We start from the raw sequence: 24,016 nt of genomic DNA on the forward strand, positions 1-24,016 counted from the left end.
TTTCCTCTCCCGAATATTGAAGACTTGTTCTCAAAAATCGGTCGAGCAACGTACTTTTCGGCTATTGACCTTGTTTCAGGATTCCATCAAATTGAAATGGAACCCGAATCAATACCAAAAACAGCTTTTAGTACTGAAAATGGTCATTATGAGTTTCTCAGAATGCCATTTGGGTTGAAAAATGGTCCACCTCAATTTCAAAGGACAATGAACTTGATATTTTGTGATTTACCAAATGTTCTTGTATATCTTGATGATATTATTATTTTTAGTGATAGCTTACAAGAGCACATGAAACACCTGAACGTTGTATTCAAACGATTGAAAACTCATCAACTAAAAATACAATTGGACAAGACCGAATTCTTTAAGAAAGAACTTCTATTTCTAGGTCACATAGTTTCGGAAAAAGGCATTCAACCTAACCCTGAAAAAGTAAAAGCAATAAAAGATTTTCCCGTTCCACAAACTACTAAACAAATAAAACAATTTTTAGGTTTGGCAGGATACTACAGAAAAATGATAAAAGGATTCGCTAAAATAGCTCAACCTTTAACTAACGCATTGAGAAAAACATCCACTATAAACCCAAAAGATCCTAAATTCATTGAAGCTGTCAATTTTCTGAAAGAAGCAATTACTAACGCACCAATATTGCAGTTACCTAAATTGAATGATCCATATATTTTGACAACAGACGCATCCAATGTAAGCTTAGGGGCGGTCCTTAGTCAAATGACTGACAATAAAGATCTCCCAATTTCATTCGCTTCTAGAACACTCAATCCCGCTGAACAAAATCTTTCTACTATTGAAAAAGAAATGTTGGCAATAACTTGGGCAGTGAAACATTTCAGGCCATATTTGTATGGAAGAAAATTCACCCTAAGAACAGATCACAAGCCACTCCAATGGCTTCATTCTCTAAAAGAACCAAATGCTAAATTAATGAGATGGAAATTGTTAATGGAAGAGTATGATTACACCGTAGAATTCATAAAAGGTCGCTCAAATTGTGTTGCTGATTGTCTCTCACGGCCTTTCAATGTAAATATGATGGAAAGTAGTGATGAATTTACAGGTTTTGACGATTCAGAATTATTCCCAGGCTTTCCCGCGGAAAATAATGCGAACAATGCCAATAACAATGATGAGTACGATGACATTGATATCAATGATCTGCTAAGATTCCATAACAATGAAGCTCCTCCGTCGGTGAGTGAAAGTGTATTGAATGATCTTGATGAACAAATAGGTAACAATTCGATAGTTAATGCAAATATTGATAATATTAATGAAAATTATGTGGAAACTGGCAACGAAAACCTTGTAAATAATACTAATAATGATAATGACAATGACTCACTAATGACACAACATTCTCAAGAAAGTTCAGATGATAGAATAGGTATAATGGACGAAAATAGTATCATAAACACTGAAGCAAACCAAATAGTTATTTCACGAGGTAAAGGAAAACCCCAATTCAAAAAGATCTTTAATAAAAACAGAATAATTTTCAAATACAGAGACGCACGTGACATTGGAAACAACGTAGAAGAAATACGAGAGTATTTGAAACCTGATACTGTGTACGGTATAGTATTTTCAAATAAAAGTCCATTGTTTGAAGCTCTAAAAACAGAAATTCTAAGTTCAATGACTAATGAAATTGTCAAAATAGTTCCCAACATAAAATTCCGAATCTACAAAAGAATAAACGCCGACATAACTGATGTAGATGAACAAACAATGATAATAGCTCGATGTCATGAAGACAAAAACTTCCACAGAGGAATTAACGAGAATTATAAACAAATACGTAAAAACTACTATTGGCCCGCAATGCACAAAGACGTAACCGAATTTGTAAATAAATGTGAAATCTGTTTGAAAACCAAGTATGAAAGAAACCCAATTAAAACTAAATTCAAAGTAACTCCCACACCTACTAAACCTTTCGAAAAACTTCAGATTGACACTTTCACGTATAATAATATTAAAATCCTCACAATTGTCGATTCGTTTTCTAAAAGACTTTCCGCCTACACATTGAAATCAGCTAACAGTATCGAAATAATAAAAAATCTAAACAACTATCTTTCAGTTTTCCCAATTCCAAAATGCATTCAAACCGATAACGGATTAGAATTCAACAATGCACTATACAAACAATTCACTGAAATAAATGGTATTGAAACTTACTTCACCACACCTTATCATCCCCAATCTCAAGGACTAATAGAAAGAACACACTCCACAATTATTGAAATTCTACAAGGACTCGAAATTAAATTCCCAAAATATAGTGTTGAACAAAAACTTCGATTAGCTTTGCGAACCTATAACAATTCGATAAAAGATCAATTCAACTTAAACCCAAATGAACTAACTTTCGGAATTCAGAATTATTTACCAAATAATCAAGATCAGGATAATCCCGCAGTAATCACTGAAGAACTTGCTAATCAATACTTCAAAAAATACAAGCGTTGAATGATGCCGTTTACAAGAAAATAATCGAGGAAAAAGAAAAACGAACAGAAAAATGTAACAAAAATAGAGAGGAACCACCTGAAATACCAGATAGGATATTCATCAAAAACCCGAAATTTCACAAAAATGTTCCAAGGTATAGCACAGCTACTAAGGAAGGTGATAGGTTTAAACTGAAAAGAAATTTAATCAAAATCCACCCTAACAGAATGAAAAGGCCTCGTAAAAAAGTAAAAGATAATCTAATTGTTGCAGATGAAGGCAATGACCATCCTTCTGTTGTTCCTGATCCCAGCAACGTTGACGTACAGACTGACAGACTTGACAAAGACAGCAGGAATAATTCCGATTAAAATAGGACAATCTATGCTCATTAACGACACATACAAAGTTATCCATTTTACTAACGTGACTGACCTTAAAATACAATCTTTGAAATTACAGACTCATATTAATAATCTGCAAGTCGCTTACATATCCTCTGACATTATTGAATCCTTGAAGAAAATTTCACTCAACCAATATTTTAAATTAGAAATGATTTCTGAAAATAAAAATAAAAGGTAAAACGTGGACTAATGAACGGATTAGGAAACGCCATATCATGGTTGACAGGACTTATGACTGCTGACGACAAAGAACAAACACCTCGACAAAGTTATTGATAAAATAGAAAATAATGAATTACACCTTGTTAAAAATGAAGAACATAATTTTGAAATGAACCATGAGTTAATTAAGAAATTTAATTTCGATGTTGAGCATATTAATTCAAATAATAAAGCATTAGAAAATATTACTAAAGAAACTGCCAATATTGTCGAAAATATGCAAGCTGTTGACTTAATTACTTTGACTATACAATTGTTGGATGATGAAATAAATGATGTTGTTAACTCGTTGATGTATTGCAAAGAAGGGAAACTTCATCCATCAATTTTGAGCTTTGATGATTTTCGTAGGTTAATTAATTATAAGAATTATTCATTAGCTAGTAGAGATTCCAGTATTTTATGGGAAATTAGTAATAGCACTTGTATTTTATCGAAATCTGTTATAACTTACATTATCCATTTACCGAAATTAAACAATTTATTTGAAAAATATGACCTTCTGTCTTATCCTGTTGAAATGGAATCAAATGTTCACACCATGAAATTAAAAGAAAAATCGATATCTGTGTCTCAAAACAAAAAGCTTTGGAAACTGACCAATTGTCAAAAATGCTCTTCTATTTCTTTCTGTACTTCAGGAGAAATTATACATGATAACTGTATTTTGTCTGTAGTAAATAATAAGGATTTGGATAGTTGTGTAAGGATAGAAATAATTAATGATAGACCATTTATGCATTATTTCGAAAATTGTAATTGTATTTTAGGATATAAGTTTGATCAAATTAATATCAATAATGGCACTATAAATACTCCTTCATCTTTCCTTATCAATCTGGATATCAATGATAAAATGACAGATGTAAAATTACCGTTTACTTCAGTTACCACATACGCACAAAAATTAAGTCATGTACCAAATAAAATTCATACTAAACTTATCGATTTGAAAGATGTTAGTGAACTTGATGATATTGAACCTAGAGATTTTGATTTTATAAATTTTGAAGATTCTTTCGTCCTTAAGACACGCCACATTGTAATTTTTGTTTTAAGTACATTTATACTTCTTGTAATTTTGATAATCGTTTATTACAAATTTAAGAAGCCAACCAGTGTACTAAATTACCGAATTGATACACAAGTACCAATATCATCAACCCCTACCATAAGCTATATTGTACCACCTAGAAATTAGATCTAAGTTAGTAAACTTTAATTTGTAACTTCATTTTAATTTTTGTAACTTTTGAGTGTCCCAAATTTATTTTTCGGGACGAAAAAACTTAAGGAGGGAGGAATTATGTAAACCTAAACAATTGATGTGCTGACTACTATTTTTGTCAGTACCGCTTAGTGTCGCTCTCAGCGCGCTCATTTTAGTTAGTCTACTCCAGCCACTTGATGTGTTAACATGTATTTTTTGCAAATAAAATTTCTTTTAAAAACTGAGTTTTAATGGACGTGAACGTGTTTTATATATATATATATATATATTATATATATATATATATTATATATATATATATAAATAGATAATTATAGGTAACGACTACAAGAGATAGGACTGTGGAACAGAGTAGTGGTGAAACTATGATAGCACCAGAAGTGTCTCTAACACAATGGTAGGTACTACATGAACTTTTTGAAAGTGATTTGAAAAAAATGTTAAAACAACAGAACTGAAAGTTGTCAACCTTATCATTCTACCTCCATTTAGATTTAGAGAGGCTTTTGTTTGAGCCGAATGTAAATCTATATCTATAAAAATGAATGTCTGTTTGTGTGTTTGTTTGTTCGTATGTTTGTTCCCTATAGACTTGACATAACGGCATGAAACTTTGGGAATATGTTGTATATATTGGGGATGGTTTCTGAACAAAAATTTTAATAGGGGAAAAATGATAATTATTTATTAATCCATTTTACAGACCTATGTTTTCCAAATTGTCGGCCGAGCGGCTACCGAAGAACGGAAAGATGATCATGATTCAAGATCATATTGTAATAATATGATTTAGCATCTAAAGTTACCAGCTGTAATAAACACGTCACCCTGTGATAAATTGTGTACTGGTATTAAAACGGTAGTTTGGTGTTGAAGTGAAGTTGATTGGTATCAGCTGTAGATAATGGTTACTTAGAAGATCTATACAAATAATTATCACTCCCCTATCATTGAAAAACTGGAAAATGTTGGTAAAAAAATGATTCACCTCATGAAAAAGAGTTGTTCATATTATTGCATTCATTAATTACTGAAGAATAATTAACATTTTTTTTGAATTTAGCTTAGCTTATATTCATCCTAAAATGGAAGATGGAAAAATATGGAATTCTGTGTGATTCTTCGTACATAGCATATTTCGTGGACCATCTATTGACAATCAACAACTATGGAAACATTGAATTCATCTTTGAAACACTGATTTAATCTATCTATTTTTTTTAATTCAACACTTTACTGATAGATTGAGAAGATACACTAAAGAGATACACTGAAGAGATTGAGATACACTACCAATTGATTGAGAAGAATATCTTTTCGGAATAATGAATGCTGCATGACTAAGCACATAGGAAGTCCGTATTGCAATGTGAATGAAAATATTGATTGCCAGATAAACTTCATGATTCACCAAATAAAGTCAAGTGTGACATGATATACATTGACTTTTTGGCGGTACGAAGTTCGCCGGGTAAGCTAGTTGTAAATAAAGCTTTATTATTAATAATCAACGCTGAGAAAGACAGGCTCAATCACCAGGAACACTATATAAATTCTATGAGGGACCAGTAAGCCATTAATTTTGAGTAGTTCAATCACTTTCATTATGGACACTGGATACATTATTGACAATCAATACTTATGAAATTTATTAGCTACAGAAAAAAAAACTTTTGATTGCAGTGACTCCGACTACTACAATATGAATAACCATTTGGACCAAATATAAGGAATTACTCACATCTCTTTGACTGAGCTGAAAAATGCACTTAAAGCCATGAAAGACAATAAAGCGCAAGGAGAAAATAGAATACCAGCAGAGTTTTACAAAAATGCATCTAAAAACTACAAAGGGCTTATGTTGAGATTGTTTAATAATATCATGAGAGGTGGGCAAATACCATCAGCTTTATGACGATGAATTAATTTCCATAGTATTATCAATTATATTTCCATTGTACAAGAAGGGAGAAGCTGATGACGTAAATAATTATAGGGCTATATCCTTCATTGATGCGATCGCTAAACTATTCTCAGCTATATTGTTGAACCGATTAAAAACTTGGGTTGGAAACACAAAGATATTACATGAAAATCAATGTGGTTTCCGCAAGCGTTATTCGGCAATAGCTAATATTTTTGTATTATATAATATGATAAGAAATAATTCGGCAATAGATAATATTTTTGTAGTATATAATATGATAAGAAATAGTTTGAGTCTACCCAAGAAGAAACTGTATTGCTTTTTCGTCGATTATAAAGGAGCATTCGATAGTATTGATATAATTCTTTATTTTTTAAGTTAAATGAGCTAGGAGTTTCTTCGAGGTTTATAGAGTTCTTGAAGAAGTTATATCAAGAGACTAGAGCTACAGAATGGTGTGGAGATGACAGAGGTTTGACAGATCATTTTATTACCGGAAACGGATTAAAGCAGGGATGTGTGATGTCTCCTTTCGTTTTTGCCCTGTTTTTGAATGATTTGAGTGAGTATGTGGGCAACAATTTGATAAACTCTCTGCTCTACGCGGATGACGTTGTTCTCATGTCGGAGAGTGCGCAACAACTGCAGTCAATGATAGATAGGTTGAACGAGTACTGCATTCGGTGGAACCTAACAGTTGATATGGCAAAATCGAAGATAGTTGATTTCAGAAGAGGTAGAAGATTAGCGGCAGAAGAGAAATGGAAGTTAGGCGGCGAAGAGATAGAGGTTGTGAATACTTATAAATATCTAGGCATAGTTTTCTCCTCGAGATTGCCACTTACCGAGCATTTCAAAGGCAGATTGACAGCAGCAAAATTTGGAATTAATAGCGTATGGCGCAAACTTATCTTGAATGAAGAGGCACCTTTATCCATGAAGTGGGTGATATTTGAAACAATATGAAAAGCAGTAGTGACATACGCGGCTTAGGTTTGGGGGTATATGGAGAGAAAAGAGTTGAAGATATTTTTAAGATCATTTGTTAAGAGAATATAATATGGTTTGCCAAAAAACACGCCAAATTATATGATTTACCTGGAGACCGGAAAAGATATTTTGTGGCTGCATACGTTGCGAGCACACACTAAATACATATTGCACTCTTTCGAGCTCCCGGCTGAACGATATCGATCAATGATTGCGAAGTAATGTTTAGAAGAAACATGTGGATGGTATTCGGAATGGACTAGGATATTGAATGATAATGATATCGAATTGCCGATAGCAGCGCGCAACTGGCAAGCGGCGAATTTCAGAAAGGGGTGGGAGGCAACATGGGAGCGGGCACTGATAAAAATTAAAACAAATTTTTAAAATAAATGGCTAGAAAGACGAGAGCGTTCCCAGTTCCATAAGGTGTACGCAGCTGTCAAAATTGATAGTACGATAGATTATATCAATGGTGAGAATAGGCGCAACGTTATATCATTTATATTTAAAGCCAGAGGGGGATTATTTTCATTAAATCATAGTCCACATACAGAAGAAGAGATTGGTATTTGTTCAATGTGTAACAGCAGAGAAACAGAGGATATCTTTCATTTTATCGGTAGCTGCTCTATACTGTTAGAGTTAAGGATGAAATGGCTGAAAAGAATGTCAATGGAAAGAGAAGCAGTGATAGATTACTTAAACGGTAAATGTTGGCAGAGTCTGGTCGGGTTTTTGAGAGAGGATTGGGCTTATAGAAAAGAGTTGATAAGGGAATTTAATTTTTGATTCGTAAATAATAAAGTCGTTGATAGTTTGATAGATTATTGTGTCATTTATTTATCTATTATAAATTATTATAAAACATTTATTTTATTATTTATTATAAGTGTCATTTCAAATTAGTTATTAAAGTTTTTATTTGTCTTTGATCAGTCCAGCCACATTGACGCCCATATTGAACTTGATTAGTGTCATAGTGAGAATGTGTAAGCATTCTGAGCATTTTGTGTGTGAGCATGGTGTTGTGTCTGCAATAAATTTACATTATAAGGACTGTAAACTATCAACCCGGCTAACGGCGTCGGCCAAGCCTAAAGAACTTTTTTTCTTTGCCTAAAGAGAACATATTATGTTATTTTGAATTTATTCTTCAAACGAGGTATTTTTGTGAATGAGTTTTCTTTTTCTCTTTTTTGTATTATCTGAATTATGTTAATAAAGTTCTATTCTATTCACATCTCTCATCAACTCGTACTTTTTATTCACAAAATATTAACAAAATATATAAGTTATATCGAATGAGCTCACGGCTAGTACTCAAGTTTGTCTTTTTCTGGCCTTGCTACAAATAAATGTATTGACATTTTGTTTTTGTAATATTGTTCCAATTAATATAATAGTTTTTATTTCATTGATATTACCTAGTAGAGTTATTAATAAATGACCTGCAATTATATTAGCAGAAAGTCGTACACTGTCTATTAAGAAAGTTTTCAATGTGATTTTTGATGGCAATAAAATTTGAATTTGGAAAAAGAATTATCAACAAACTCGTAACCAAAGAAAAAATCTGTGCTCTGTTCTAATCGGAATGTATTCGAGACTTCATATACAGCTGATAGAAGGCGCAAACCGAACTGGCCAAGCATACAACAATGGAACACACACCTGACAAGCTCGCGCTCTCGACCACCAAAAAATTAATTCGATCAGCTGATTGATAAGATTATTTTAAGCTTTCCAATGATTACAACATATGTTAGAATATCATGTGTCAATTATTATCTCAGTTCCATATATGGCGTTCACCTTACCATGTTCAAAACCTTACTTATTATAATCCTGTGTCAATTATTATCTCAGTTCCATATGGCGTTTACATTACCATGTTCATAACCTTACTTAATATGATCCTTTTTCATCCTTTGAAACCCTTAGAGGCAAAAATATCTCAAAATCCATTCTTACTGCACGTCTAGCATGTTTGAAGAATATTTGTGCAAAGTTTCAAGTCTGTAGGCCAATTAGTTTGAGCTGTAGTGTGATTTTACATCAAAATTTTCGAAAAATGCCCTCTCCTGGACCCCCCTTTGCTCCTGATCGAAATTTTTCTGCATAGATCTAATTTTTTTTTTGTATCTGAACAGAAAAGTTCCGCATGACTTTGCTGTGCAATGAACGGTTAAAAAGTACAACATTTTTGGGGGCCCCAGCTCCCTCAGGGGGACAAATTTTGATAATCCTTTCTTAGTGGATGTCTTGAGGCTACCATAAACAATTGTGCAAAATTTCAAGTTTTTAGGGTTAGTAGTTAGGGCTGTGGTGTGATTTCAGTCTGTCGGGACTTAGCCTTTTATAGATATAGAAGATGATGATGAAGATGATATCCAATATCACTTCGGAGACAAGTTCCCTATTACGTTGTATGCTGACGATAAGACTCTAATGTTCAGCGATAGCTGTCTTTACAATTTAGAGGGTAACATGAACCTATATAGAAACAATGTGGCCCAGTATTTCAGTGATAAATATAAAAATGAAATGTAATATGATCATGTTCGAAAATAAGCCTTTGTTCTTTCAGCCAAAGCTCGTTCTTGAATCTCAACCTATAGAAGTTCGAATGTAGAGAAAATGGAATGCTTCTAGACAGCAAGCTCACTTTCATGTCACATATAGAAAATCTTATCAGTAAAATCTCAAAAAGTATATTCTTATTGCGCACTGGAATCAAAATTACTCAATCTGGTACTGGAAAACTTTATACTAATCCTTTAATATATTCGCATTTGGTTCACGGCATTGAACTCTGGGGTAGCGCCAGTAAATCAAATTTAGAAAAGATTTTTCTTATACAGAAAAAAATCTGTCAGATGCCTTGCTGGACTTGAATTCGGCCAATCTTATAGAGGAGCTTTCAGGACTCAGGGTATTCTGACTGTGCCTTAAATGTATTCATCAATCACATTTGCGAACAAATGATAATAGAGAAAAGTTTACAACAAACTCACAGGTTCACCAATACAATACTAGAGGCAAGGGAAATTTATGTGTTGTCTCACATAGGTTAAGGCTTTTTGAGGAGAAGCCGAGATATATGGGAATCAAGCTCTTTAATCACCTACCATCTGCAATCAAGGGTAGATCGCAGATATTTCAAAATTGATGTATTTTCTTTTTTGCTAAAGGGGAAATTTTACAGTATTGACGGAGTTTTTGATAATGTAACTTATTAATATAAGAAAACTTTTTATTATACTGATATTAAACATGATTGATTTAGTGTTTTACTGTACAACAATGTGTAAAAAATAAAGAATTTGATTGAATATTTTTTAATTTTACACTAACTAGCAAATTATTTCAAATTTCTTTAACGGAAAAAAGACTCAATTCTAAAATAGTATCATAGTAAAGAGTTTGTACAATCTAGAATATTTATTATGAATAAACTGCACTTTAATATGGGACCGCTAAAACTTTGTTTCGGTATAAGCCTCAGGTCAGTATAACGTTCACTCCGGCTGTCATTACTCTTGTAAAATGTTAATATACAATCTTCAATCAATACATTTAAAAATGTATTTCAAAAATTTACAATAAAATTATTTTCTAACATAAGCTACATTAATAATTATACCCTTATTCTTTTGTAAACTAGAAAATAGAATTTTACTCCAAGTAAATTTTGAAAAATTACTTACTGGCATTTGAACTGCTTTTGAAACATCCGTTGTAACGATCCAAATTTGTAGGTATTGACATGTTCACTTGAAGGGTCTGTGTTATATCATAGCTGTAACTGGAATAAAATATTACAAATTAATGTCGACAGAATTTCTCTCTGTTCTCGCTAAAACATAAATTAACAAAGCTCATTTATTGTTATTCAAATCACACCTTCAATTGGACACACTCGTAAGGAACAAGCAGGTGTACCTGTATTCCGCAATAAGTATAATTTGAAAATTACAAGGATACGTCTTCATTGACGTTGGAAATTCTTCATCGAAGCAGAAAATATCAACTTCGGAGGGGCATCTAATCAGAAACCGTCAATAATCCCTGAATCACGCACCTTGGCAGTGCGCCATAATGCACTGAGAGAATTTACGATTAATAGGACTTTTCTCTTACGTAGGTATGTAGGGCAAATTAAAACAAAATTGTTTCAATCTTTAGAGTTGAAATTAACTGATTAATACAAATAAAAATAGGCTGCTACTATAAAAACGAAAATTGACTACTACTATCTACTAGCACAACTGACCTCAAACACACTCTTCTAATGTGAGAATCAAGAATCTAAATCTGTGCGAAAAAAGGTTCTGCCTGCAATGATAAACATTCTCATAAAAACTGTTGAAAGTTCTCACAATATCAAGGATACGTCCCAAATAGGATAGTGCTTGATTTTATATATATATATATATATATATATATATATATATATATATATATATATATATATATATATATATATATATATATATTAAAATTACATAACCGTGTTTGATTAACATTTTTTACCACCATTAACGTAAAATAATATAACATAATATATATCACTTTTTTTAAATGAATCAGCTATTATCCTTTTATTTCTATTTTTATTGAGACGACATGTTTCAGCTATAATGCCATTATCAAGTCACTTGAGTTTGGGGTAGAAAAAAGTTAATTATTACATTGCAATGTGTGAATATTACAAAATTAGTAGAATAGTATTAGTGAGAACACATAGCCTACCTGAAATAGAAATTACTGGACAAATCAATACTCTGAAACATCTTCAGATATCTTGGCTCATCGGGGTGCGGAATCCTGACAGACTCATTGGGGATGTAAATCATTGACGTGTCTTCTATCTTATAAATTGTATGCAATCCAATGACTGCAACCCTCCTCCGTTTTGTGACGACTATAAGATAGTATCCTTCCAGAAATCGTACAAAACCTGAAATGAATTTATTCATTGAAAGAAAAAAGATTCAGGCTAGTTGCACACATACGGTTCTGTTTGTTTTCGTTCTATTCTGATAAATGTAAAACGGTAATCTGGTTTGGATTTAGTACCGAATAGAAACCGCACAGCATCTAACACCCCCTCGACATAAAAAGGTTTTATCAGGTTTGATTTTGTTGCCAGAGAACAGCAAACAAATTATGTATTTTATACATTCTTGTTTTTCTGAAAGATAATTGGTAGCAGAATCATTTCTATACTGCAAGCTGCGCGGCATTGGACAAGGTTCTTTTGCTATTTAAGATTCACTGTTACTGCCAACATTGTTTCAATGTGGAGCATTTGAAAGAAATTCTTACAGTTGGAAGTAAATCTTACTTAAGGACAATGGACCGTATAAATAAAAACTGCGCATATGCTCATGAGCATGAGCATGGAGCATAAGGTTTTGCTAATGAGCATTAGGTAGAAGCAGAAGCATAAGCATTTGCTCATTTTTATACGAATAAGCTTTACCTTATACTTTTATACCTTATGCTTCTGAACTCTGGAGCAAATGATCAAGTATTTTAAAGATTTTTCATCAGCTGGTTCGTCTCACTTTGTTTTTATAGTGAAAGGTTAGAATGTGCAACTCACGTAATAGTCCAGTCAATACTTACTTATGCCGGCGCTACAGTCCATGAAGAACCTTCGCCTCCTCCACAATTCGCCTCCAATCGTTTCTTGTCCGGGCTAACACTCTCCACTGCATCACTCCCATCACACGCAGGTCGTTCTCTACTTCTCTCAGCCAGCTCCTTCTCGGCCTTCCTCTTCTTCTTGCACTGTAGAAGACCTCTCGCATGAGCTTCTGCTGGGCTCTCTCCTGTGGCATCCTCTCTACATGCACAAGCCAGCTTATTCTTCTTGACTTCACGAATCTGACAATATTCTGCCTCTTGAGTAGGATTTCGATCTCTTCATTATATCTGATCCTCCAAATCCCTCCTTCATTTCTAGGGCCATAGATTCTTCTTATCACCTTCCTTTCAAATACTCTCAATGCATGAGTGTCCGCTGCATTTAGAGTCCAAGTTTCGCAGCCATATGTCACGACAGGTCGTATCAAGGTTTTGAACATTTTCATTTTCGTTTCTCTGGAAATAGCTCTCGATCTTATTAATTGCATATTGGCAAAAAATGCTTTGCTGCCAAGCATTATTCTTCTTTTTATTTCTGGGGATATTCTATTCCCTTGGTTGACCTCTGCGCCAAGGTAATTAAACCTTTCAACCTCTTCAAAGGAATACTCGCCAATATCCAGCTTTCCCAGATGTCGTCTCTCTACAGCTGTCTTTTTTATCTTCATGTACTTTGTTTTTCCTTCATTTACTCTCAGACCAACCTGTCGTCCTTCTCCCTCAATCACCAGAAAGGTTTCTTTCAATGCCCGATCACTCCTAGCAACTATAACTATGTCGTCTGCATAAGCATGCACCTGAATAGTTCTGTACATTATGCTTCCTGTCATATCCACCTTGTTTAATGTTCTCTGCAAGACCAGATTGAAGAGCAGCGCTGAGAGAGTGTCACCCTGTCTAACTCCACTGTCCACCCTGAATTCCCTACTCATTTTCCCATTAATCAGCACCATACCTACACTTTGAGAGAGTGTCACCTTCACCAGTCTTATCAGTTTTCGGGGCATTCCATACTCCTCCATTGTGTCTAGCACCTTCACTTTATTGATGCTGTCAAAGGCCTGTTTGAAGTCTATGAATAACATATGCAGGTCTATTCCATACTCATAGCATCTTTCCATGGTCTGACGAAGTGCAAATATCTGGTCTGTTGTTCCTCTGCCTGGCCTGAATCCACATTGGTACTCTCCAATGATGGACTCAGCATAAGCACTAATCCTCCTGGTCAGTACTGAGGAGAAAATCTTGTATGCAACGTCCAGCAGTGTGATTCCCCTGTAGTTGCCACAGTCTTGCTTATCTCCTTTTTTGAATATAGGACACACCAGGCCTTTCCCCCAATCCTTTGGCATCTCTTCTCTATCCCAGACCAGGCCAATCAGCTCATGTATCCATTCAGCCAGAGACCGTCCACCATGCCTCCATATCTCCGAAATTAGCTGGTCCTCTCCTGATGCTTTCCCATATCTTAGTCTTTTGATTGCATCATTCACTTCTTCATCTGAAGGTTTCACAACTTCCACGTCTGCCGTGTGGTACTTAGGTACCCATTCCTCCACTCTACCCAGCTCCTCACTCATAGTCAGTTCCACAAAATACTCCGCCCATCTATCCATTACTTCCTGCTCCTCAGCCAATACATTTCCTTCCTTGTCCTTACATCCCATGCTCCTAGACTGAAATCCCTTATTCATCACTTTCACTGCATGATAAAATTTCTTTGCTTCATTGGCTGTGTTGAGCTCCTCTATGTTTGTTAACTTTTCCTTCAGATATTCTCTCTTTTTCCTTCTCATTAGTCTCTTAGCTATTCTTCTACTCTCTTTATATGCTTCAACCTTCCGTCTTGTCTCTCTTTGAATCATTGCAAGTCTGCATTGGTTTTTCTGCTCAATAATAGCCCTACACTCATCATCGAACCACTCGATGTTTCGTCCTTCTCTTCTCTCCCCAATGACTTCCTTAGCTACCTTCTTTATGGTATCCTTCATAATATACCATACATTTCCCACATTGTCAGTCCTCTGCACCTGTTCTATAGCAACCTCTATCTGCTCCTCCAGCCTTGTTTGGAATTCCTCTTTCTTTCCATCATCATGGAAGTTATCCACATTCCATCTTGTCCTCCTCTCTTCCAACCTTCTTTCACCTGAGGCTAGCTTTTCTAGTATGGTTGCTTTGAGCATGTAGTGATCAGAGTCACAGTTTGGTCCTCTAAGCACTCTCACGTTCTCCACAGAGCTGGTATGTCTTTTTGAGATAAGCACATGGTCAATTTGATTTACAATGTTTGACCCAGGCATTTTCCATGTACCCAAGTGTATTCTTTTGTGCCTAAACATTGTGCTTGCAATCATGAGTGCCTGTTCCACGGCCAATTCAGCAAGTCTTTTTCCATTTTCACTTGTCTCTTCATGCAGTGTGTGCTTCCCTGACCAGTCATAAGTCCAGTCAATATAGACATAAAAAAGGGGGTGTGCTTGCAATTTATATTGTAGTTCTGATTTTTTAATATATTATTTGGGTACATAACAGAAACCCAGAACCAATTTCTTCATGCAAAATTTCCTTGTGCTAGATACAGAGTGGCCCAAAAACCTGGTATTTTCAGCTCATTTTCCAGTTTTCTTCTATTTCTGCCAAATCTCGTAATCCGACAGAAAAATTTGCTCTCTCCTTTATTCTAGAATATGACATTCTGAATAAAATGAGATCATTCGGAACTCTCCATCTCCAATGGGTACTGAGTTATGATTTTTCAAAAATGAGTGAAATTTGAAAATCAATCAAATTGAAATTAAAATTCATCAAAATTGATTTTTCAATTTGATTGATTTTCAAATTTCATTCATTTTTGAAAAATCATAACTCAGTACTCATTGGAGATAGAGAGTTCCGAATGATCTCATTTTATTCAGAATTTCATATTCTAGAAAAAAGGAGAGAGCAGATTTTTCTGTCCGATTACGAGATTTGGCAGAAATAGCTGAAAACTGGAAAATGAGCCAAAAATACGAGGTTTTTGGGTCACCCTGTATCTAGCACAAGGAAATTTTGCATGAAGAAATTGGTTCTGGACTTCTGTTATGTACCCAAATAATATATTCAAAAATCAGAACTACAATATAAAATTGCATGTACCAATGCATATAGTGACTGGACTATAAGTGGTAAATATGAAAGTTTAAACACAGCTTGTGTTTGGTTGTCTGCTCTGTTTTCTATCTATGAATTGAGTTTTAGGATAGTTGAGTTCTGAATTTTGAAATAATAGCGTGACAAATACATCTCTATAATAATAATAATATAGTAATAATTAAACAATAGCAATAATATATATATATATATATATATATATATATATATATATATATATATATATATATATATAAATAATACATACAAAAGATACCTAACGGATGGAGTTCCAATGGGGCAGAGCCCTAGTTTTCATGTTACTTCTATTTTTCCTGCCAACAGAATAGAAAATAAGCATTTAAGAATATGAGAGTGTAGGCGATAGATATCTTCGGAGAATAATAATAATTATTATTATTGTTGTTATTTCATCGTTTAAAACCGCATTTGAAGGTGTACGAGATGTCAAATATATCAAATATATGGTTTCCCTCCATTGAGGGGAAGTTCTTCATTTTACAAAATCGTCTGGATAATTTCTGATCTCTAGGATTTCAATGAGAAGATTGCTAATTGCAAATCTTTAGCAAAATCTTATAATCTCAATATCCTTCTTATAATCGCCTACACTCTCATATTCTTAAATGCATATTTTCTATTCTGTGTGGCAGGAAAAATAGAAGTAACATGAAAACTAGGGCTCTGCCCCATTGGAACTCCATCCGATAGGTATCTTTTGTATGTATTATTTTGATATATATATTTATATATATATAACTTTTAGTTTTTACTTTTTACTAAGTTACTTTTTAGTAAAGTATATATATATATATATATTTATATATATAACTTTTAAAAATTCGCTGATGGATGAATATGGTAAATTATCAACCGGGTACATCCGATAAGCAGTTTCACTTACTTTCTGACGTTTTGTCATTATCTCAAATGATATCTTCGGAGCGCAGTTAATGCTACACTGACTCCTGCCTGTGCTTCGAAATTCTTCCTCGTGGTCGAAGGGAGTACCTCCTTCTTCCACGTGCTCGGCCTGGCACTGCTGGGTGAATGGAATTCCGGAGAAGTATCTGGCTTTTGTGATGTGTTTGTTGTGTTCAGAATGATTTTCCAAAGAGAAGAGATATTTTTACTGTCATCCCTTTTGTTAAGGCTACCTTGTTTCTCTATTTCCAGAGCTTTTCGTACAATCCTAACCAGAAAATCTTGAATGTTGGCTATTTGTTTACAATTTTTAAAGTTTATTTTGTGCCCTGTGTTCTTTTTGTGGTAGTAAAGAGCTGAGGTGGATTGTTTGTTTTTTATGCTCAGTTTGTGTTCCTCTTTCCTGGATGATATTCTTCTTATTTGTTTGACCTACATACATATTGTCACAATTCAGGCAGGAGATGCTGTAAACGCCTTGATTTTCTAGCTCTAATCTCTGAACGGGTTTCTTTAGAAATTTTGAAATAGTTTGGAAAGGTTTGTAGGCTATTTCAAAATGTCTAAAGAAAACTATTTCAAAATTTCTAAAGAAACCCGTTGGAAATCCGGGAAAAAGAACCCGTTCTCTTTGGAAAATCATTCTGAACACAACAAACACATCACAAAAGCCAGATACTTCTCCGGAATTCCATTCACCCAGCAGCGCCAGACCGAGCACGTGGGAGAAGGAGGTACTCCCTTCGACCAAGAGGAAGAATTTCGAAGCACAGGCAGGAGTCAGTGTAGCATTACTTGCGCTCCGAAGATATCATTTGAGATAATGACAAAACGTCAGAAAGTAAGTGAAACTGCTTATCGGATGTACCCGGTTGATAATTTATATACCCCGGTTATACATATACATATAAATATACATACATACATATACCAATATAGGTCATTATAAATTTATAATTTTTCAATTGTTGCTTATTGAATGATTTTAAAAATAATTTACAATACTGACCAACAATTCCAAAAGCAGAGACAGCCCTAGAAGTATTGGCGCGGCTTCTGCCGCCGGGATCCAGAGTTTGTACAAGCTCCCAAACTTGTTCCTGCGTGTATTCTACTCCATCATCAGCAACTACTAGCTCCAAGGGTTCCATCCTATCAATGTTTAATACTCGAAACACACTCTGCGTGTTGTTTGACGCAATTATACACAATTTCTGGAAAAAAAATGATGGAAAACGATAGGGTAAGTTAAAATGAAAATGAGGCAAATATTAGCCTACTCCTCTACAGTTGCAGCAACTAAGAAGTGAATGATATTCAATAAAGTTTATTTAGCCTGTAAACAATAAAGCTGGGTTAACTCCAAAGTTATTCATAAAATTTTAATAACTTAATCCTTATAGCCTAGATTCTATTAGATTAAACGGAACATAACAAACACATTATGTTCATCATGTGTATGATGAGTTTCAATCTAATAGAATCTATAAGGATTAAGTTATTAACATTGTTAATTAACATGTTGATAACTTTGGTGTAAACGCTGCTTAACCCGGATCTGTTTAAATATGAGCAATTACATATATAAGCTAACGGTAATCATCTAGCTTGTTTAAATTTTAATAGCTTACAATGTAATTTTTGGTCAACCAAAAATTTGATGAAAGCTATAATGGCACTTAATCTAGAATTACGCCGTAGCCTACAGTCTTGACAAAGCTACAAAAACATCATTATGACATAATAGTCCGGGCGCAAATGTCATTCCGTGGTCATTTTTGAGTAACAACCATGGGAGATGTCTCAATTTATTCGTCTCGCATAATAAGAATCGTGATGATGATAAGTTGAAATCACAGGCAAACACCTCGGAAACAAGATGACCGCCAAAATGTTCAGGGTTTTGCTATATCGCTTCTACTTCAATAACCGTTCAAGATATTCAACTGTTTTTTTCAGACGAAAATATTTTTAAAATCTTCCACTACAATTTTTGTTCTATAAAATTTTCCTTTAAAACGCATATTTTTTAGTTATAACCTTTAAAAGCCCAAAAAAACTTTTTTTCTAAATTTGTTCAAAATTTCATTGCATTATAACTTTTTTTGTGCAAGAGATACAGAGAAATTTTTAATCTATGAAATTTAGAGCGTTTTTTAAACTTAGGAACGATATATCTTCATGCGCTGTACGTCAAAAATTAGTTCTCCAGCTCCCTCCAATAACAAAAATTAATGAAACAGTTGGAATAATGAATCAGGATATCAATTCGATAGTGGAATGGACAAGGAAAAATGGCCTTAAGCTTAATCCCATCAAAACACAACCAATTATAATTGGATATTCTCGTCTTATAAACAATATTGACCTTGAATCGATTCACAAAATTAGTGTAGATGGTAATGACATTCCTTACTGTAGCTCAGTTAAAAATTTAGGCATTATTATGAATAATACTCTTGACTGGTCAGAACAAGTGAACAAAACTTGTAAAAAGGTATTCTTAGCCATGCATGCATTGAAGAAAATGCACGATATTCTCCCTAGAAACATTAAATTATTATTGGTTCAATCTCTCATCTTCCCACATTTAATGTATTGTAATTCTGTTCTTAACGATATGCAAGTCACTCTGAATGATAAACTACAGCGTTGCCAAAATTATTGTCTACGTTTCGTCTACTCTCTCCAACGCCATGATCATATCACCCCAGCCCACATTGCTAGTTCAACATTGAAGCTTCCCATCAAAGGCTTTTTCGAATAGTCAAGCTTGTTAGAGATATCTTGAAATACGGTAATCCGAACTATTTTAAAGATGATTTCAAATTTGTCTCTGAAGGTAGGAGGATAGATGCTTCACATACTAGAACCGGAGAAAGTACTTTAAGGATACCCAATCATCGAACTACTATTTTCACAAAATCCTTCTTAGTCAGTGCCTGTCGTGCATGGAATGCACTTCCTGTTTCTATCAGGTCCATCGAGAGCCGAGCGAGCTTCATCCTGACTTTAAAAAAACATCTTTTGGAACAAATGACTGAAACTGTCCGGCCCTAGAACGATCACATGACAACCATCCCCCACCCATCCCACAAATACAAATCTTTAAACCTGTTATAGAACGAATTGTATATATATTATATAAACTCATGTTATTTCAATTATCCACTGCATACTGCTGTATATTACTGAAAGTTGATTACCCTGATCTACTTTCAGCCTACTTCATTTTATTAATCAATTATTTGATCTTATCTACCTATATAATTATTTTACTTTATCAATTTTCTGTTTTTTTTCTCTTAAATATTCATATTGATTAAAACTTTTACAATATTTCCATTAATAAATAAATCCTTAGTTTAAATAATGAAATTAACGTTTTGGTAGAGAGTTAGTGGGGAGTATTTTTAATATTCTTTCCGAAGAATGGACATTGATATGTCCAAAGCTCCGCCAATTTATGTAGATGCATAACAATATAATTATTATCTATAGTTATTATATTACAAATTGCTTTTTCATATCATATACAGTTCAATAATTATTTTCTTAGTCTATATCATGTAAATTCATCTATAATTTTGCTGTATTGTAAGCTATTGTATATAAGTGTATAAGACAGTATATATTGTAATCTACATAAATAAAGTACTCAATCAATCAATCAATCAATCCAAAGAAAACCCTGCATGATTTCTGGTGCGTTTTTCCATACGCATGAGGTATCAAGGTAGAACTATAAAATCGATTTTTTCATGACTACTTTAAGATAGAGACTTGCAAAAGGTCTCAATCTCTTCGTTACAACAAGATGAATAAGAATATTGGACAATATTTCACTTTTCACTCTGTATTATGTATTCGTAGTAGACAAACACTAGTATTATTGGCACAGTGTTGTAGAATATTTCCAAAGCTTCAAAGTGACATCTGGTTGGAGGCTGTAAGTCCATATTTTACGGCTGGAGCGTCATCGGAAAAAGAGAGAAAAGTACTGTTTGCAGCGGAAAACACGTTTTTCCACCATATGCCAATCCCAACAATTAGAAAACCGTGTAACTCATGACTCCTTGAAGCTACAGACTTGGGAATGGTATCAATCTCTTTATAATGATGTGTAGAAAGAGATTATCTATGATGGCAATCTCAAAAGTGTTTGTCATCACGAAAAAAACAAGATGGCGGCAAAAATATGTCGAATTTCAAGAAATCGTCTGTAATTCTATTATTGTCGAGGATATCGGATCGATTCAGCCATCAGGAAGCTCAAAAATAATCATACTACAATATCCAAAAGATTTATCCAATTCCACCAAGTTTTACTATTGTGAATGTAGTTTCAAACTCTTGAAATTTGATTTTTTTGGGAGCAAAACTTTATTTTTTACCCTGTAAATGTATTCAGAGTGAACAAACATTAATATTATTGACACAGTGTTGTAGAATATTATAAACTCTTCAAAATGACATCTGATTAACACCTTAACTGTAATACCTGGTCTCAGAGACCAGCAGCGATATTTATTTCTGCAGGGTGTCGGCCCTGATCAGTGTAAATTCCGCTCCTCTCCGGTAGCCTTACCCCTCCTACCCCTCTATAAGTCCAACTACTTTTTCCAGTTTAAGCTTTCAGTAATTCAGAAGTCTCCATCCATGACCAGCACTTGCTGGATAGATTGCGTCATAAAAAATAAAACTTGATAACTAGACTGAGATCAAGAAGGGAGGCCAGTCATAGATCTCAGAAAACATTGGATCGACTCTTCATCCAGGGAGTAGAGCCAGACTCACAAGCTTCTCACGAAGTGCCTTCTTGAAGATTTTTTCCCCTGTTCACGGAAATACACCGGCATCCGGTTGTGAATCTTAAGTGCACGGACAGGGAAGCTATTATGAGATCGAGTCAGTCAGCTTGCGGTTCAGATGTGACATATCAATTCATAAGTTCTACCGGTCTGTCATACCGGGTATTACGGTGAATGTTTTTGTGACTCTGGTCTCTTATACCGGCTATTACGTTTAATGATAGACATAGTCCTTTTTTACTAATAGTGTATAGTATAATATAGTTTCATGTTTTTTTAAATATAAGTGAATTTTCAACTGATAAGTTATGGATAAGCCTATCACAAGTAAAGAAAGAATTTTAGTGTGATTATCGATACTTTTATAATAAAAAAAGTTGAAAGGTATGTACAAACTTTTATTTCATTCCTTTTTAACAAAATAAAAATTATATTTCATTGAAAGGCAATAAAATCAGTTACTAGGAACTTAAGTAACACTTAGTAGCATAATTATTGAATTAAAATGATTAAACAGATTTATTCAACATCAAAATTAGTCTACAGGTCTCATAGCCCGGTATTACGGTTAGTGTGATTTTAATCACATGAAACCCCAACTTCTACGGCTGGAGCGACATTGGAAAAAGAGAAAAACTACTGTTTGCAACGGAAAACACTCTTTTTTCACCATATGCCAAACTTGAACAATTAGAAAACCATGTAACTCATGACCCCTTGAAGGTACAGACCTGAAAATGGTATCAAACTCTTCGTAAAGATGTGTGGAAATGGATTATCCATGTTGGCAAATCTCAAAAATGTGTGTCATCATAGAAAAATCCAAGATGGCGGCCAAAAATCTGATTTTAAGAGTTTTAAGTTATATTCACCTTAGTAAAAGTTGGTGGAATTGCATAAATCATTCGGATATCGTGGTATGATTATTTTGGACCTCCCAGATGGTTGAATTGATTCGATATCCTTGACATTATTAGAATTACAGACGATTACTTGAAAATCAAAATATTTTTTCGCCATCTTGTTTTTTTCATGATGACAAACACTTTTGAGATTACCATCATGGATAATCTCTTTCTACACATCATTATAAAGAGATTGATACCATTCCCAAGTCTGTAGCTTCAAGGAGTCATGAGTTACACGGTTTTCTAATGGTTAGGTTTGGCATATGGTGGAAAAAGCGTGTTTTCCAATGCAAGCATTACTTTTTACTCTTTTTTCCGATGACGCTCCAGCCGTAAAATATGGACTTATTGAATCTTCCATGGCTGTTACTCAAAAATGACCACGGAGTGCCTTATCCATGACATTTGCGCCCGGAACATAAGTTAGGTACCATTGTTGAAACAGTTATAGAAATTAATTATTTGTAGAATAGTCATAAGTTCTTAGAACAATAAAAAATATTAACCATTATTGTTATTATTTATGACTATAAGACTAAAGGCCTAAGTCTTAGTAGCAACACATAAATAATAAGTAGACTCACTGTTTTTGTTTCGTACAATGCTATCTTTTGGATGGAGCTTATTATTGGATGCATTATAACATGTACATTATCCATTTTCAGATAGATCAAAAGCTCAAATTGTTTATATTATATTTTAACTATTATTGGAAACCTTGAGAAATGGGAGTAATAACATAATTTTTGTAATCAATAATCTTGCTCTATGACTCTATAGGCCTACTCAATTATTGCAGTATTACTGGAATACATCTACTAGTCCACAATGTTCGAAATTAAATCACTGGACCTAGACTTTAGCATATGAGCATAAAATTCTCACAAATGAAATTAGATTTATGTCTAAAATCTAATAGCTAGAACTGCGTGCCTAAATTCCTACAAGAAAAATAACAAATCTCACATTTCACAACATAACATAACCTAAAGACAAAATCTTAGTTGTCTGGAGGGGTGGCTACCTTAGACAAGTTATAGAATAGACACGGCCCATTGTATATTCATACTGAAAGTTGATGAAGCCAACATCTACTGCCAAATCGCCCCATCCGGACGTCAGCATAGGATAGAAAACTTTTCTATAGAGTTTGTTTACATTATTTTCTATTTCTATTTCAGCGTGAGTTGGTGTAAGTGCACGTCCAGTGCCAACATACCTATTATCAAATTTTTGGTTTTGATCGATTTAGTATGTTATTTTGAGCACAAAATCACACAAATTAAACGGCACTCACTATTGTTTTT

General features: G+C 33.9%; 1 protein-coding gene across 1 annotated transcript in view; it reads right to left on the reverse strand.

Moving 5' to 3' along the window:
- LOC111057159 (polyphosphoinositide phosphatase) overlaps positions 1-23,719 on the reverse strand; it is a 99,868-nt gene extending 76,149 nt beyond the window's left edge. Inside the window, exons 1-4 of the mRNA XM_039429406.1 lie at positions 23,294-23,719; positions 18,000-18,204; positions 12,011-12,218; positions 10,966-11,063 (exon numbers count right to left, since the gene is read on the reverse strand). Of these exons, the coding sequence (XP_039285340.1) occupies positions 10,966-11,063; positions 12,011-12,218; positions 18,000-18,204; positions 23,294-23,368 (586 nt within the window). The 5' untranslated portion in view covers positions 23,369-23,719. The remainder of the gene's footprint in view (positions 1-10,965; positions 11,064-12,010; positions 12,219-17,999; positions 18,205-23,293) is intronic.
- Positions 23,720-24,016: the final 297 nt, after the last annotated feature.

This window comes from Nilaparvata lugens, chromosome 1 (assembly GCF_014356525.2).
Source record: "Nilaparvata lugens isolate BPH chromosome 1, ASM1435652v1, whole genome shotgun sequence".
Taxonomy (NCBI): Eukaryota; Metazoa; Arthropoda; class Insecta; order Hemiptera; family Delphacidae; genus Nilaparvata; species Nilaparvata lugens.